Here is a 15,572-nt window from a genome sequence, read left to right as displayed (position 1 = left end):
AGACATATGGTTAGGAGTATGATACCAAACAGGTGCTAATGACCATCAATTTAAAATGCAGGTTGAAACTCAATCATTAACTGAAACAATAACAGCTGTGTGGGGGGAATGAGGGAGCATTGAGTGAAGAACAGCCAAACTCACTAACAAGGTGAGGTTGCTGAAAACAGTTTAGTGTGAAAAGTCATACACCGTGGCAAGACTGAGCACAGCAACAAGACACATGGTAGTTACACTGCATCAGCGAAGTCTATCCCAAGCATTTGTTTTATGCCAATGCTGAGCTGATAACACTGCTGGACATCCTCCAATTGTGAAAGGAAGTAAGCATGATGTGTCTTTCATTTGCTGAACTGTTTCATAGGCCAACCACTGCATCTACGGTCCTCAACATTACTGTGAGTTTCTTTAAAAGATCTCGGACAGAAAGCCTTCACATTTCCGTCTGGGAGCAGCTGCTCATAGATGCTTCCACTTCACAATAATAGCACTTACAGTGGACAAGGGCAGAAAATTCACTACTTGTGGCAAAGTTAGTATTCTACGACAGTACCAAGTGTAAAGTCTTCAAGATTTTCAGTAGTACTCATTGTACCGCCAATGACTGTCTATATGCTTGATCTTATACACTTAGCAATAGCTAATGGCTGAAACAGCTAAACTCTATAATTAGCAGGGATATCCACATACTTTTGGTCATTTGATGCCTGTAAATCATTTCAGCAGCATCTGAAAATGTTTTTTTTTAGGGTACGCTTCCCTTTTTGAATTTTTAAAGCACCCTTCATTCAGCCCATTGACTAGGATTCTTTATCCATTCAATTTTAGATATCTTTTCTTCATCGAGGTCTAATCTTACGTTATTAGTAAATCAGACTTCTTTTTGTTGGACACACATTATACATATTAAGGTAATCTTACAATAGCGAAAGACTGTGAAAGACTGTGAAAGATTGAAATGAGGCTTTTAGAGGCTACACAAGTCTACAACTATTGGATCAATACAACTTTGTAAAATAATAGTTAATGAACAGTACACAGTGGGACTTGGGGATGGATAGTAGGGGGACCACATCAGCCATGTTTTTCAAGAGACACACAATTTTTACATATTGCTGACCAACCCAGATAAAGTCCTGCCCTGCAGTATGGAGGATGTATAACTGACTAATTGGTTCGCTTCCATGAGTCTATAAATTCCACATACTTTAGGGCAGCACTTTACCTGTGCTGGTAAATAATATGAAAAACGTACACATTGTGGAGGTAAACACGGCCGATGTGGTCACCCTACTTGACGGTGGGTCTATTATGAATAGATTTTTCCAGTCAGTTTAGAGACAACAGTTTAACACCAAATCACAGACACGTTTGAGGAAGCAGAACTAGAAGGAGTTTCTGACCAGTCCTACTTTGAGCTGTGGGAAAACACAATAAAATAATCTATTATCAGCTGTTACAGAAATTGAACCAAAAGTCTATAAAGTCAGCATTTACAATCACTTTTATACTCCTCTCAGGAAAAAAGTATTGATAATGGAGACGATAAAATCCTACTGCCTGACAGCTGATTATTTATCTCCCAACAGGCAATTTGTTTTCCAAGAGACAGCTTTGCATACATGCTCCATAAAGCAGAACATTGTGTAAGCCAATGACGTGCATTTAGGTACATGGCTTTGATGATCTCTCCAGCTTCTGCCCAGCTTGCAGGCATTTTTACTAACATGTATCAGGAAGCCTTTACATTTTCTTGTTAACAGACTAACATTCCCTGCAACCATTTCCCCCATCCTGCAGATTTATGAAGGACTAATGCATAACCATTGTCTGAGTTTTGTCATCAGATGTCCGTGGATGTTATTTACTAGAACATAATGTTTAAATTTTATGTATTCAAGGACACTTTTGTCTCTTTCTCCCCGTCAAGGCTATATTTCTATTCACAACACTCCTAAGTCACTGGACACTGCTGTCTAAAAATAAAAAACAAAACAAAAAAAAAACAAATCAATGGCTGTGGAGGCAGAAAAGACAGAAAGCGGGAAGTGGCATGGAGTTGGTAAAAGTGAATGGTGTGACCATTAAGCCTCTTTTCCTGCCCATAAACAAAAGGTTCTCTAGCCCCATAGCTTTTCTGCTTTATTGAAAACCCAGCCGTGTATACAGCTATATGCTATCTCTTTTCCTACTCCAAATGAAAAAAATTACCATTTGCACTTTAAAGCTGCAACAAATGGTGTTACAACACTGACCTCGATATTCATTCATGTGTGTGATTTATGTGTCAATATATGATGTGTGTATGTAGTATGGGTGTCATTTTATAAACGAGCAGAAACTATTTTTACCTATATGCCGAAGTAGCAACCCTTACCTACATAGATTTTATTCGTACCATTTCAGTTTGCTATAATCCCAGTAGCTAGTTGTTTAAAAGGATTCTCAAGTCACCACAACCATGTAAATGCAGTATGCAATGATACCTTTGTTATTGGACTAACATTATACTTAAAAGAAAAGCTTTCAAGAGTTTTCCTCTCTTCTTCGGGTACTTCTTTATGTGAGTATATGCAGTCTCTGCCATAGTAATGCAGATTGGATTAGCTGTATTAGTCCAGTAGACACGATGGCAAAATACTAGACTATTGAAATGTGCAATGATACATTTTTAATGGACGAACTAATAATAAAAATAAAAAAAAAAAGCTTTAAAGAGTTTTCCACTCAGGTATTGCTTCAGACCTGACAAAGAGGAAAGCTTTTCTTTATAGTTTACAAATCAGGAAAAAACAGTAATATAGGGGTTACTCAGAGCGCCGGTGTTTGCTGAAGTTGCAAACACTGGCGACAAACTGTGGCTTTACAAAAACACCAGTGAAGCCTACCTCTCCCCTGATATGTCTTTTGTGAAATTTGTCGCCCTTGCAACAACGGCAAGTTCCACCATTGTTTTGAACTTTGGCAAACACCAAGGCTCTGTGAATAATCACCTACTTTTAATATAAACATTAAAGAGTAAATAACACAATACCTTAACTTTTCCACTTAACCCCCTTGATGACAATTGACGGTGCGGGCATGTCATGGCTCCATGCAAGGTCTCACATGATCATGAGAATGGTGAGGAATCAGTTCAGAACTACATGGGAGGATCTTGTCAATGATCTCAAGGCAGCTGGGACCATAGTCACCAAGAAAACAATTGGTAACACACAACGCTGTGAAGGACTAAAATCCTGCAGCGCCTGCAAGGTCCCCCCTGCTCAAGAAAGCACATGTACAGGCTCATCTGAAGTTTGCCAATGAACATCTGCATGATTCAGAGGAGAACCGGGTGAAAGTGTTGTGGTCAGATGAGACCAAAATCAAACTATTTGGCTTGCTGTCTTTAATGACTTGGAGAGGAGAAGTGGGGTAAAATCCCTCCTGAGATGCGTGCAAACCTGGTGGCCAGCTACAAGAAACGTCTGACCTCTGTGATTGCCAACAAGGGTTTTGCCACCAAATACTAAGTCATGTTTTGCAAAGGGGTCAAATACAAATCAATTTATAGTTTGAAATGCGTTATTCTGGATTTTTTTGTTGTTATTCTGTCTCTCACTGTTCAAACAAACCTACCATTAAAAGTATAGACTAATCATGTCTTTGCATGTACGGGCTTTGTCGTGAAGTGATTAAAATGGAACTCTCTCTTAAATCATAATCACAAGGAGGGCCAAAGTGAGCACAATATAATTATTTTTCATTTTGTCCACCATGATTTACTTTTTTCTATACCGCACATTTCACATACACCATTAATTCTACCTTTAACACCTTAAGACAAAGCCCGTACATGTACGGGCTTGCGGTGCAACGTGATAACGACAAAGCCCATACATGTACGGGCTGCCGTTAAACAGCTGCATCGCCACGATCGCTGCGTTTTCACCGCAATCAGCGGCTTTGCAGCATCCACGGAAGCCTCACAAGCGAAGAAAGCCAAAACAGCTTAGGAAGCGATTTCGATCTGGGTGTATCGGAAGCGCTGCAGCAACGTACCACTGGCCAAGGGTGCCGCCCACTCAAAAGGCAAGGGGGCCGAACCGTCCCAAATCCGCGACACAGTAGGGTTGGGTGCCATCCCCGGAGAAACGAGAAAACCCCTCTCCAAACCCGGGTTACCAGCTATAGGGGTTAACGGCGATGGAAAAGAAAAGAGTTCGCCTCCTCCACCAAATCCCCCAGGAATCTTTGACAAAGGGATTTGAGCTAAGGGTGGACTGGAGAACCTCGGGCTGAAGCCCCATGCAACTAGAAAGGGGAATCCGCGAGCCAAACTGCTCCATCTCGACCCATATCTTGGAAGCAGGGCAAAACCTCCACTCGAGGAAGCGTAACAAATGAGTAGCACAATAATAGCCGAAAAAGTCAGGTAGGGAGAGGCCCCCCCTTATCCTTTGGACGCGTAAGCACCTTATAGCTGAGCCTATGGCGACCGACGTACCCAGTCACCAGAGCCCGAAGCTCCAGAAAGAAAAACCTTGGGACGGTTACCGGCAATGTCTGGAAGAGGGATAGGACTCTCGGGAGAACATTCATTTTTATCACGCTAGCGCGACCGTGCCAAGACAGGTGTGGGAAACTCCAACGACCAAGATCAACCCGCAGTTGCTGTAAAAGCCTAGGGAGTTGTACATCGTCGTGAGATCTCTCGGGAGCAAAACACCCAGGTATATTCCCGACACCACCTGTATGGGAACGAGGCACTCACCGCACGTGTGTCCGCCGCGGACAAGGACACATCCAAGACCTCAGATTTGTCAGCATTAATCTTAAAATGAGATAGGGAACCATCAATTCTCAACGCATCATGTATGTGCGGGAGAGAGATAACCGGTTGTGAAATCAAAAAGAGTAGGTCATCAGCGTAGGCAGACACATTAAGCTCGTGGTCGGGCAAACCAAGCCATGTATGCTAGTATTGTTCCTTATAGCCTGTAGGAAGGGCTCTAGGGAGATAACAAACAGGAGGGATCCCTACCGGGTGCCATTGCAGATAGGGAAGGAGGCCGTGAGGGCACCATTTAAGCGGATACATGCAGAAGGGGCATAATCCAGTGGAGCCAGCTTCGACCAAAGCCCATGAGGGTCTGGAGCATGAAGTCCCAGGCCGCTCTGTCGAACGCTTTCTCTGTGTCAGTCGACAAAAGAAGGATTTTCTGGCCCGTCAGCACTCCCTGCAACCTAGCCGCCAGCACCGTGATAAAAAGATATGAGACGGTAGCTCTGACATAACAGCGGATCCTTTTCCGTCTTTCGGCAAAAGAGCGATTGTCGCCATCAAAGAATGTGGATGTAAGAGCTCCCCCGTTCGGATAGTATTGAGGAGTGTAGTAAAAGGGGTCTTCAACTGGTCCCAAAAGGTTGGATAGTATCGCAAAGGTAGACCATCGGGCCCTGGTGCCTTCCCCGCTGCTATAGACTGCACCGCCGCCCACGCTTTAGCTTCCCCGATCCCAGCTTCCAAAGCCTCCGCCTGGTCTACAGTCAGTTTACGACTGACATGTTCTTCCAGGTACGCCTGAATGAGAGCGTCCCGGCCAGCGCCCAAGGACTCAGGGGAGATCATACAAAGACCGGTAATAATGACCGAAGGGGTCCGCTATCTCCGTGGGAGAACAGGAAACCAGATCATTAGGCGTTTTAATATAAATGTTTTTTATGAGCAAGTCCTACAATTCTTTATCTTCAAAAAAATCCCCTCATGGAAAGAGTTAAAATATTGGCATTATAAATGCCCATAGGGTGTCTAGTTTTAAAAAAAATTATGGTTTGATGGGGTAGGCCTTTTACCTCCCAACTAACCCAACAAACTCATGCATGTGGGGTATCACTGCGCTCAAGAGATGTTACTGAACACATATTATGGTGTTGTTTGACATGGACATATACCAGGAGCGGTAAATTTATACCTGAAGTACAACGTGTGTGAAAAAAAATACAAAAAAAATTTACTACCATAAGGTTTGACAAATGCTGGTGGTAAAATTAGTGCATGGAAAGGGTTAAAATACCAGCATTTCAAATACCTTGGGGTGTCTAGTTTTTAAAAATATTTGGTTTGATGGGGTAAACTGTATTGGCCGGCTTCAAAGATACCCGAAATAGGATATGTGGGCAGACTTTTTGACATGTCAAAATTCCAATTTGAAAAATGCACACCTCTCAAAAAGGGCCTTTTAGTCCCCAAACAACCTAACAAACCCATGCATGTGGGGTATCACTGCGCTCAGGAGATGCTGAACACATATTGGGGTGTTTGGCAGTGACATTTACCAGGTGCTGTAAATTTATACCTGGAGTACAACGTGTGTGAAAAAAATAAAAAATTTTTTTAGTACCATAAAGTTTGACAAAGGCTGATGGTAAACTAGAGCATGAAAATGGTTAAAATACCAGCATTTGAAATACCTTGGGGTGTCTAGTTTTTAAAAATATATGGTTTGATGGGGTAAATTTCATTGGCCGGCTTCAAAGATACCCGAAATAGCACATGGGGCAGAATGACCAGCTTTGGGGAAAAAATGGTTTTGACAAATTAAGCAGCTAGCTGAAAACAGTGTTCTTATATTTACTCATTGGCCTTTACTTGTTTTACACTATTGTAATCATCAATATGCTGCAACCATAAAACACGGGCACTTTCTATACATTTTTCCCTGAGCACACAAAACCACACAACTCATGGCACAAATATCTCCAGTGCTATGTGCAGCAATGTACACACTGCCATCCTTTGCCACTGACCTTATGGCTTTTGCATAGGTAAGTTACATAGGCTGAAAAAAGACATGCGTCCATCAAGTTCAGCCTTTCCTTTATCTGTTAATTTGTTGCTGTTGATCCAAAAGAAGGGAAAAAAACCCAGTCTGACTCTTTCCAATTTTGCACTAACCAGGGGAAAAAATTCCTTCTCGACTCCAAAATGGCAGTCAGATTTCTCCTTGGATCCATAAGCCGTTTCCCTATAATTAAAGATTATCTCCCTGAATATTATGTTTTTCCAAGTATTCATCCAGTTGTTGTTTAAATGTCTATACAGACTCTGATAAAACTACCTCTGCAGGCAGAGAATTCCACATCCTTATAGTCCTAACTGAGACCTTATTGCTTTACTGAAGGACATGCAGCAACAGGTACAGCTTGCTATACAGTCTGTGTTAGGTAAGCACACTTCTCCATAGTGTAACAGCCCATTGAGAAGCAGTGGGGAGCCGGATTGTCCAATAGGCAGGCCTTGGCCAGAATATGCCGCTGGCCCTATGTGTTGTGCTGTCAGTGTCAAAGACTTGCATCTGTAACATCTATGGTATTACCTGTTTATCTTGTCCAGGTGTTCTGCAAGCACAAATGGCTCATTCTCCACAGCATCACTCTGCACGAAAGAAAAAAGTCAAACATTTGAATATTTTGCTCCACCCAAATTATGTAAAAAAAAATATAATTACTATTAATTCTGTAAAATGTATGTGTGTGTGTATTTACAATATATATATCTAGTCCATAGAGAATGTAGGTAAATACCACCTCAGATTAACAACAAAACATCACATATTACACCATGTCATGATTTTGTCCCACTCTCATCATTGTCCTGTTGTATGATCCAATTTCGGCCAAGCTTTAGATGTCGGTCAGATGGCCTCACATTTGACTCTACAATACTTTGGTATACAGAGGAATTCATAGTCGACGCAAAGACTGCAAGGTTCCCAGGTCCCCTGGCTGCAAAACAAGCCCAAATCATCACCCCTCCACCATCGTGCGTGACAGTTGGTATGAGGTGTTTTTGCCGATATGCTGTATTTGTTTTTTGCCAAACATGGCACTGTGGATTATGGCCAAACATTCACTTTGATCTCGTCTGTCCAAAGGACATTGTTCCAGATGTCTTGTGGTTTGTTCAGATTCTTTGCAAACCTAAGCCGCACGATCATGTTCTTTTTAGAGAGAAGAGGCTTTCTCCTGGCAACCTTTCCGAACAAGCCATACTTGTTCAGTCCTTTTTTTCTGATAGTACAGTTAAAAACTTAAAGGCCGAGGCCTGTACAGTCTGAGATATAACTTGAGTTTTTTGCAATTTCCCTGAGCATTGCACGGTCTGACCTTGGGGTGAATTTGCTGGGATGTCCACTCCTAGGAAGATTGACAACTGCCTTGAGTGTTTTCCACTTTTGAATAATTTTTCTCACTGTAGAAAGATGGACTTTAAATTGTTTGGAAATTGCATTATAACCATTCCCAGGTTGGTGAGCAAAAACAATTCTCTAAGATCACTGATGTCTTTACTCCTAGGCATTGTGTTAACACACACCTGAATGCTCCAGACCAGCAAATTTCTAAAACCCTGGCTGTTATATGTGGTCACACTTGCTGACAATCAATTTATCGAGGGCATTAGGTTAGCAGCACCTGTCTGCTACTTAATTCCTATGGAAGCAGTAAGAGCTACTTTTTCCACACATGGCTTCTCCATTTTAACTTTATTTTTGTTCAATAAATCATGACACAGTGTAATATGTTATGTGTTGTTGTTTATCTGAGGCTGTGTTTGCCTGATTTTTAGACCTGCTAATGAGCAGATGATTGTTATTATGCCCTGATATGAAAAAATCATAGAATTTCTTTTTCACACAACTGTATATATACACACTTAAAGTCGTGGCCAAAAGCTTTGAGAATGACAAGTATTGATCTTCACAAAGTTTGCTGCTTCAGTGTTCTTATATATTTTTAGCAGATACTATGGCATCCTGAGGTATAAGCATTTCAAAAGTGTCAAAGGCTTTTATTGACAATTACATTAAGTTTATGCAAAGAGTCAATATTTGCTTCAAGACCTCTGCAATCCACCCTGGCATGCTGTCAGTTAACTTTTGGGCCACATTCTGACTGATGCCAGCCCAGTCTTGGATAATCAATGCTTGGAGTTTGTGGGTTTTTGTTTGTCTACCCGTCTCTTGAGGATTGACCACAAGTTCTCAATGGGATTAAAGTCTGGGGAGTATCGAGGCCATGGACCCAAAATTTAGATGTTTTGTTTCCAGAGCCACTTAGTTATCACTTTTGCCTTATGGTTCGTCACCAAACTGTTCTTGGATGGTCGGGAGAAGCTGCTCTGGAAGGATGTGTTGGCATCATTCTTTATTCACGGCTGTGTTCTTAGCCTACTCCCTTGGCTGAGAAGCAACCCCACACATGAATGGTCTCAGGATGCTTTACTGTTGGCATGACACAATACTGATGGTAGTGCTCATCAGAGAAAATGACTTTACCCCACTCCTCAGCAGTCCAATCCCTGTACCTTTTGCAGAATATAAATCAGTCCCTGATGTTTTTCCTGGAAAGAAGTGGCTTCTTTGCTGCCCTTCTTGACACCAGACCATCCTCCAAAAGTATCTGTGCATGCAGATGCCCTCACACCAGCCTGCTGCCATTCCTGAGCAAGTTCTGCACTGGTTGTGCCCCAACCTCTCAGCTGAATCAACTTTAGGAGATGGTCCTGGCGCTTGCTGGACTTTCTTGGGCACCCTGACACATTCTTCACAACAATTTAACCTCTCTCCTTGAAGTTCTTAATGATCCAATACATGGTTGATTTAGGTGCAATCTTACTAGCAGCAATATCCCTGCATGTGAAGCATTTTTGTGCAACGCAATGATGACAGCACGTTTCCATTGCAGATAACCATTTTTAACAGAGGAAGAACCATGATGTCAAGCACCACACTCCTTTTAAAGCTTTAGTCTGTTATTCTAACTCAATCAGCATAGCAGTGGACTGATCTCCATCCTTGTCCACATAAACACTCCCACCTGTGTTAACAAAAGAATAATTGGCATGATGTCAGCTGGTCCTTTTGAGGCAGGGCTGAAATGCAGTGGAAATGTTTTTCTGGGATTGAGTTAATTTTCATGTGAAAGAGGGACTCCATTCTGGAGTATATGCAAATTGCCATCATCTAAACTGAGGCAGCAGACTTTGTGAAAATTAATATTTGTGTCATTCTAAAAACTTTTGGCCACGACTGTACAGACACATATTGGAATGTCACTTTCAGAAACCCAGAAGACTGTCAGGGATAGATCAGTGCCAAGAACTGGCCTTTTCTCTGCTCTTTCCTCTCCAGTAACATTTGATTCAAACATGACATTTCTTTGCACATGCCGTGTGCAAAGTGTGGACTGTCTGTGCTACATTTAAACCATATCTTGATGGGTACCTTTTTCTGATAACTGTCCAGCACACTGGCAACTTCATCTTTAGAAGGACACTTCAAGGTGACAAGATCTTTCTCAAGAGATGAAATCTTTTGATAAATAAAAAGAAAGACTTAAGCAAGTGCAGATGTGTGAAAAAAAAACAAAAACCTATAATAAACCAGGGCTGAAAATCAATAATATATCTCTAATGTAGCCTAATGAAAAAGGATCTCTGAATCACATTGCAAGGGTTTTTTAGTATCCCAATGCAAAGTGTAGTTTTGTCATCTCCTGTTCTGTTAGTGAAGTGGTAGACCAAGCATATTTCTACCAATACAGACTAATAATAATTCCCTCCATGTATAGTCATTATGGGCCTACCATAACATACTGATTCTAAGGGAGAAGGGAAGAAGAGACTTGTGCAGATGAAGGCATGGTTCTCCCTCCCACATTTGGTCTCCACAAGATGCAGGGGTGCAAGGTGGAACTAAAGGCCCAGTTGGAGCTGCACCCCTCCAAAGCCCTGTAGTTATGCCAAGGATGGAAACCATGGTAAAACTACTGCGATGTACACGGGAATGCTGAATCTGATAAGAAAGGCTGCAAAGTGCAAACTGAAGATTATGATAGACTTTTTGGGGGCTTTCTTGATAAAGGGGCCTGTCTCAAAAGAAGGTCTGTGTTACAATAAAATAACAACACATTCACATATTTCTTTTCAAATTAATTGTGTGTTGGGTTTTCATCTTTATTCCAGACTGCTAAATAAAACTCACACTAATCTTAAATCACTAACTATGCTAAACAACACCATCACCAACTCCTTGATGCTCCTTAGGAAACCTATGGGACTTCCCCTTTAATGTGTCAAGTACAACATACCTTTGATGACTCCACAAAGTGAGTTGCAATTCCAGCCTTCTGAACATCTCTTCCCTTTAGTCTAAACCCAGTAAGGGCAATATATAAGCCGATTTTACCAGGAAGGCGAGGCAAAAAATACCCCCCGCCAACATCAGGAAACAGTCCTTTATATAAAAAAAAAATAATTTAACAAAATCAAAATACACAAAACATTGCTACTTGCCAAGTAGATATTGAATCAGTCTAGTCTTAATGCAATTACTTGTTTGCCCCAGAGACTAGCTATACCTACTCCAATTTCTGGGGAAAATGCTTTCAGAGCGATGCCACTATCCTGTCATAACATAAATGCCCCATTTGGGCATTCGCCTCCATTAGCTGTCAATCCTGACACTACTACTGTGATCAGCAAGCATGGCTCCACAGCCTTACTGACACTTTGTGATAAGCAAGGCAGTGGAGCCATACTTGCTGATCACAGTAGTAGAAGTACATGGGAGATCAGATGAAAAAAGTCTATATATATTTTTAAGTACCCCAGGAGCACAAGTAAAAAAAAATACATTTTTAAAAAAGCTGCCTGCAAATCCCTTAAAGCAGTAGTAGAAAATAGTATGCTATAGGGTAATATGTAAGGGATGGATTTGGCCCTCTAGAATATAAATATGTACGTGGGTATTACTGTAATCAAGGAATGTTGCAGAAAATAAATTTGGCAAATTTGTTCACCAGTGGCATCTACTGTGTAGAAGAAATTCTATGCAAAATTACTTAAAGTCTTTATATAATGTCTTATTTTAGTAAAGGGTTTTTTTTTATTTTTTGTTTTTTTATATATTGCCATTTTTACTTTTTCTTTGTGTGTTTCCACAGTTTAAAAGGAAAGCACTATTTAGGGTACTACAATTTTGATTACCAAGAGTCTATGTTGATGTTATAACTATATATCCTTTACCCTTCCTTTGTACAATATCCATTTTTAAGTAGGTAGGTAATATTGGTAAGTTGACTCAACGTGATTTACTGATCTGAGGCATCACACCCCTCCTCACACCCATACTGCGGGCAAAAAAGTAGACAATGACAGCTTCAACGCCATGGACTTTTAACCACTTAAAAGGGGATTTGCAAACCCATTACACAATAGTGCATTTTGATCTTGATTATTTTTATTTGTGTTGAAGTACTTATATAGCTTCTGGTATAATTTTTTTTTATTGTTGGACATAATTGAAGTGGGCGATAAACATTTACATGTGACCTTGTTTGAAGTACTTGGCGCAGCACAGTAAGGTCATCACATTTGGAAAATGATTTATCTGATGACATGCCAAAATGTTCAATATAATCACTATTGAACTGCTTCAACCCAGAAAGCCTTCAGAGCACTTTTCAGAACAGAGAAGAAGAGGGTCAACAGGGCATAATTAAGACGTCCAACCCAGAATTCTAGTCAGTCAAGAAAAATAAGCTTTTCTATCTAATGAAAAAAAAAGTATGAGAACTCACTAACAGGATGAAACAAAAAATTAAACCCAACACTGCAAAAAAAAAAAACATTTATTGTTTATTTAAAATGAAAACTTATATTATAAGGGTTTTCCATTTTTAAAGATTTTAGTCTGTGTATACAAATAACCAAGATTCTTTTTAAACTGGCCGAGGTTGCATTTGTTAAAATGAGGAATAAAGTAAGAAAACAGGGCGCGCATACTAAAAATAATGCATTCTTTTCTATTACTCATTTGGAGATGCTCTAAGATCAAAGGGCTTTGCAAGCATCTCAGATCTATATTTATTACTTTAAGGTTGTTTTCATTTTTTAAATCAGCATTTTTGGATTATTTCTTCTTTCATCACTGTTCTGCAAAGAGTTAGTATACACCTGCAAATGGATGCATGTATGTTATCCAAAACATGCTGTGGTTCCCATAATTATACTGCCAGCTTTGATCAAATACACTGGATTAAACCTCCGACTAAAATATGAACTGATTATCCAATGGATTACCAGTTGTAAACAATCATGTATACCTTACCTTATTAATTCATTTTTGTTCAGAACTGGCTAGCCCATTGAAGCTCTGTCAGACCAAAAATACTTTAAATTTGCTCTCCTTCACTACCATCTTTCTTCTTTCCCTCACTCTCTATCTCACACTATCTCTTCTCTTTGCCTACTTTTTGGATTTTCCTTAGAAAAATTAAGCAGCCCCCCCCCATCACATGTAAACAGCCCTTCCCCAGCACAAACTATCCAGTTCCCCTCCAGCTATGCATAAAACACTATAAGGCAGCCCTTCCCCTAAGTACACAACACTGTCTGATAACCCCACTATGTGGTACCTCCCTGACACAAGATCAGACTGCACACAACATCCAGCAGTACTTTTCCTCCTTGCATATATCACAATCGACCATCCCCTCTTATCCCTTCATACAACACGATGTGGCAGCCCCTCACCTCCTTGCACACAACATGACAGCGGCGATCTGTCTCCTTCCTCCGCTATCCAAAAGATTGGTGTGAATTATAGTGGGGCATACAGGTTCAACTATAGTGCACTTCACTTTAAGCCCTGTCCCACACTGACACTACAGCTAGCCAATCCAATTAATGGGAAAGATGGATGTTAAAATTCAACTACAGCCAGTGGTATCATTGCTGACCTATTTTTTTTCAAAATGACTTGTTACTGCAGACAGCATTTGCTTTTATACGACGCTAAACATGTTATCACATACCTGAATGTAGCTAATCACAAATCTAGCTGCATTAAAACAAATACACATTATGAAGCAGAGTTTAAAGAACTAAATACCTAGGATGCATATGGGCCTAACATCCAAGCCTTTTTATTATTTGTGTCACTGGGGGTCATGGCACATTTTACCATAGTTTTGCTATAGATACATTTAGGTGACAATGCTACACAGAGATTACACTTTAACTAGAGAAACCCATTATATTGTTTTATCAGGACATGTTGAGCTATTCATGGATATCTACTTTACTGTAAACAATGCATCCTATCGCATATTGGCACAAATACAACAAAATAATGTTCTACCATTATTTCCACATAAATTCTAAACTAAATCGTAAAAGTAACATGAATGAATAAGAGAAAATAATGTAAGACTTCTTTTTGTGAAATCCTTTAAGCTGCAGATCAGACAGTCTGTGCAGAGAGATCCTTTTTTTCTCCTGGTCTGGCACTGAACCCCTTCAGGGATTGCAACCGGAGACAGGACTGACACAGATTTCCAGAGCATAAAGCTCTAGTATTGAAAAGCAAATATTAGATTAAAGTGGGATACCAGCTAATGTAGCTGACCAAACTGTGCTCCGAATCATATTACTACAGATTAAAGTATCTATGTAGTTACTATAAAACGTGAATTAACATCGATACTCCTGATACAGAATACACGGCTATCGGTAAAAATGTAAATAACCATTTTAAACAGTTAAGTAAGTTGGGTGGAGAAAAAAACCAAAAACATTTTACTGTGTAAATATCAACACAAAGAATAAGACAACATTTTTTAATGCACGTTTTTAAACTTGGGAAACCCAAGAACTAATGTACGTTAGTAAAAGCCCCAGAAATGTCAAAGTCTCTCTAGAGATTGCAAGGTCTACGCTAGAGAGATTGTAATGAGATGAAAAAATATATAACAAACTTAGGCCTACATTAAGAAGGACCAACCTCTATAAGGTTATCCTGCCAGAAGCTGCAAACTGGCATTGCACAATGCATACAATTCCGATCTTTGGGCACTGTCGGACATGCGGGTAGTGGGGATCAGGCTCCGGTTGAGAAGAGCCTTTGATCTCCCCTGATTGGCCTAGAGAGCTGTAAAATCAACAACTCTGTAATACTCTCACATGACCACCATACAACACTTTTAAGATGAGCTTTTTACCATTACCAGCACCAACCCTGCCCCTTCCTGCCTCCAGCCACACCCTCAACAAATATTTCCTAATTTGGACACCTGAAATGTCAGAGAGTACGATAATACATACTAAAACCCTGACAATTCCAGATCTCCATGGAGATCAAGAATTCAGTTTGAACCCCATACTTTGCAGATTTTTTACATATGCGGCTATCTATATAGGTCAAATGTCCATTGGGCCAGTAAAGACTTGGGATCTGTTATTTCTTAAAATCAAATCCATTTTTAAACACTGAGAAATGCAGATTATGTTGAAGCCAGATAGTCATATTTGTTATAACGTGTGATAAAAGGTTCATAGGTTTTTAAGAAAGCTATTTTCATATAATGCAGAGGCAGTTGTGGCATAGGATGTTAACTGTAAATGATCAAATATAGCGTCTGAGTCCTAGACCCTAGTTGGCATACAACAACTTCCCATTCATTCCCCCCCCCCCCTTAAGATATATAGTAAGAAGCAGATGGAAAAAGGACATAACGTTAAAACACAT

At 40.3% G+C, this 15,572-nt stretch overlaps 1 protein-coding gene across 1 annotated transcript in view; it reads right to left on the bottom strand.

Annotated features, from left to right (window-relative positions):
• Positions 1-15,572, bottom strand: part of HIBCH (3-hydroxyisobutyryl-CoA hydrolase) — a 59,758-nt gene that overhangs the window by 15,836 nt on the left and 28,350 nt on the right. The window contains exons 8-10 of the mRNA XM_053471859.1: positions 11,134-11,279; positions 10,269-10,355; positions 7,362-7,420 (exon numbers count right to left, since the gene is read on the bottom strand). Coding sequence (XP_053327834.1) covers positions 7,362-7,420; positions 10,269-10,355; positions 11,134-11,279 — 292 coding nt within the window. The remainder of the gene's footprint in view (positions 1-7,361; positions 7,421-10,268; positions 10,356-11,133; positions 11,280-15,572) is intronic.

The sequence above is a fragment of the Spea bombifrons genome, chromosome 7 (genome assembly GCF_027358695.1).
Source record: "Spea bombifrons isolate aSpeBom1 chromosome 7, aSpeBom1.2.pri, whole genome shotgun sequence".
Lineage (NCBI taxonomy): Eukaryota > Metazoa > Chordata > Amphibia > Anura > Pelobatidae > Spea > Spea bombifrons.
Note: the sequence above shows the minus strand (reverse complement) of the source record. Positions and strands in the feature narration are given on the sequence as shown.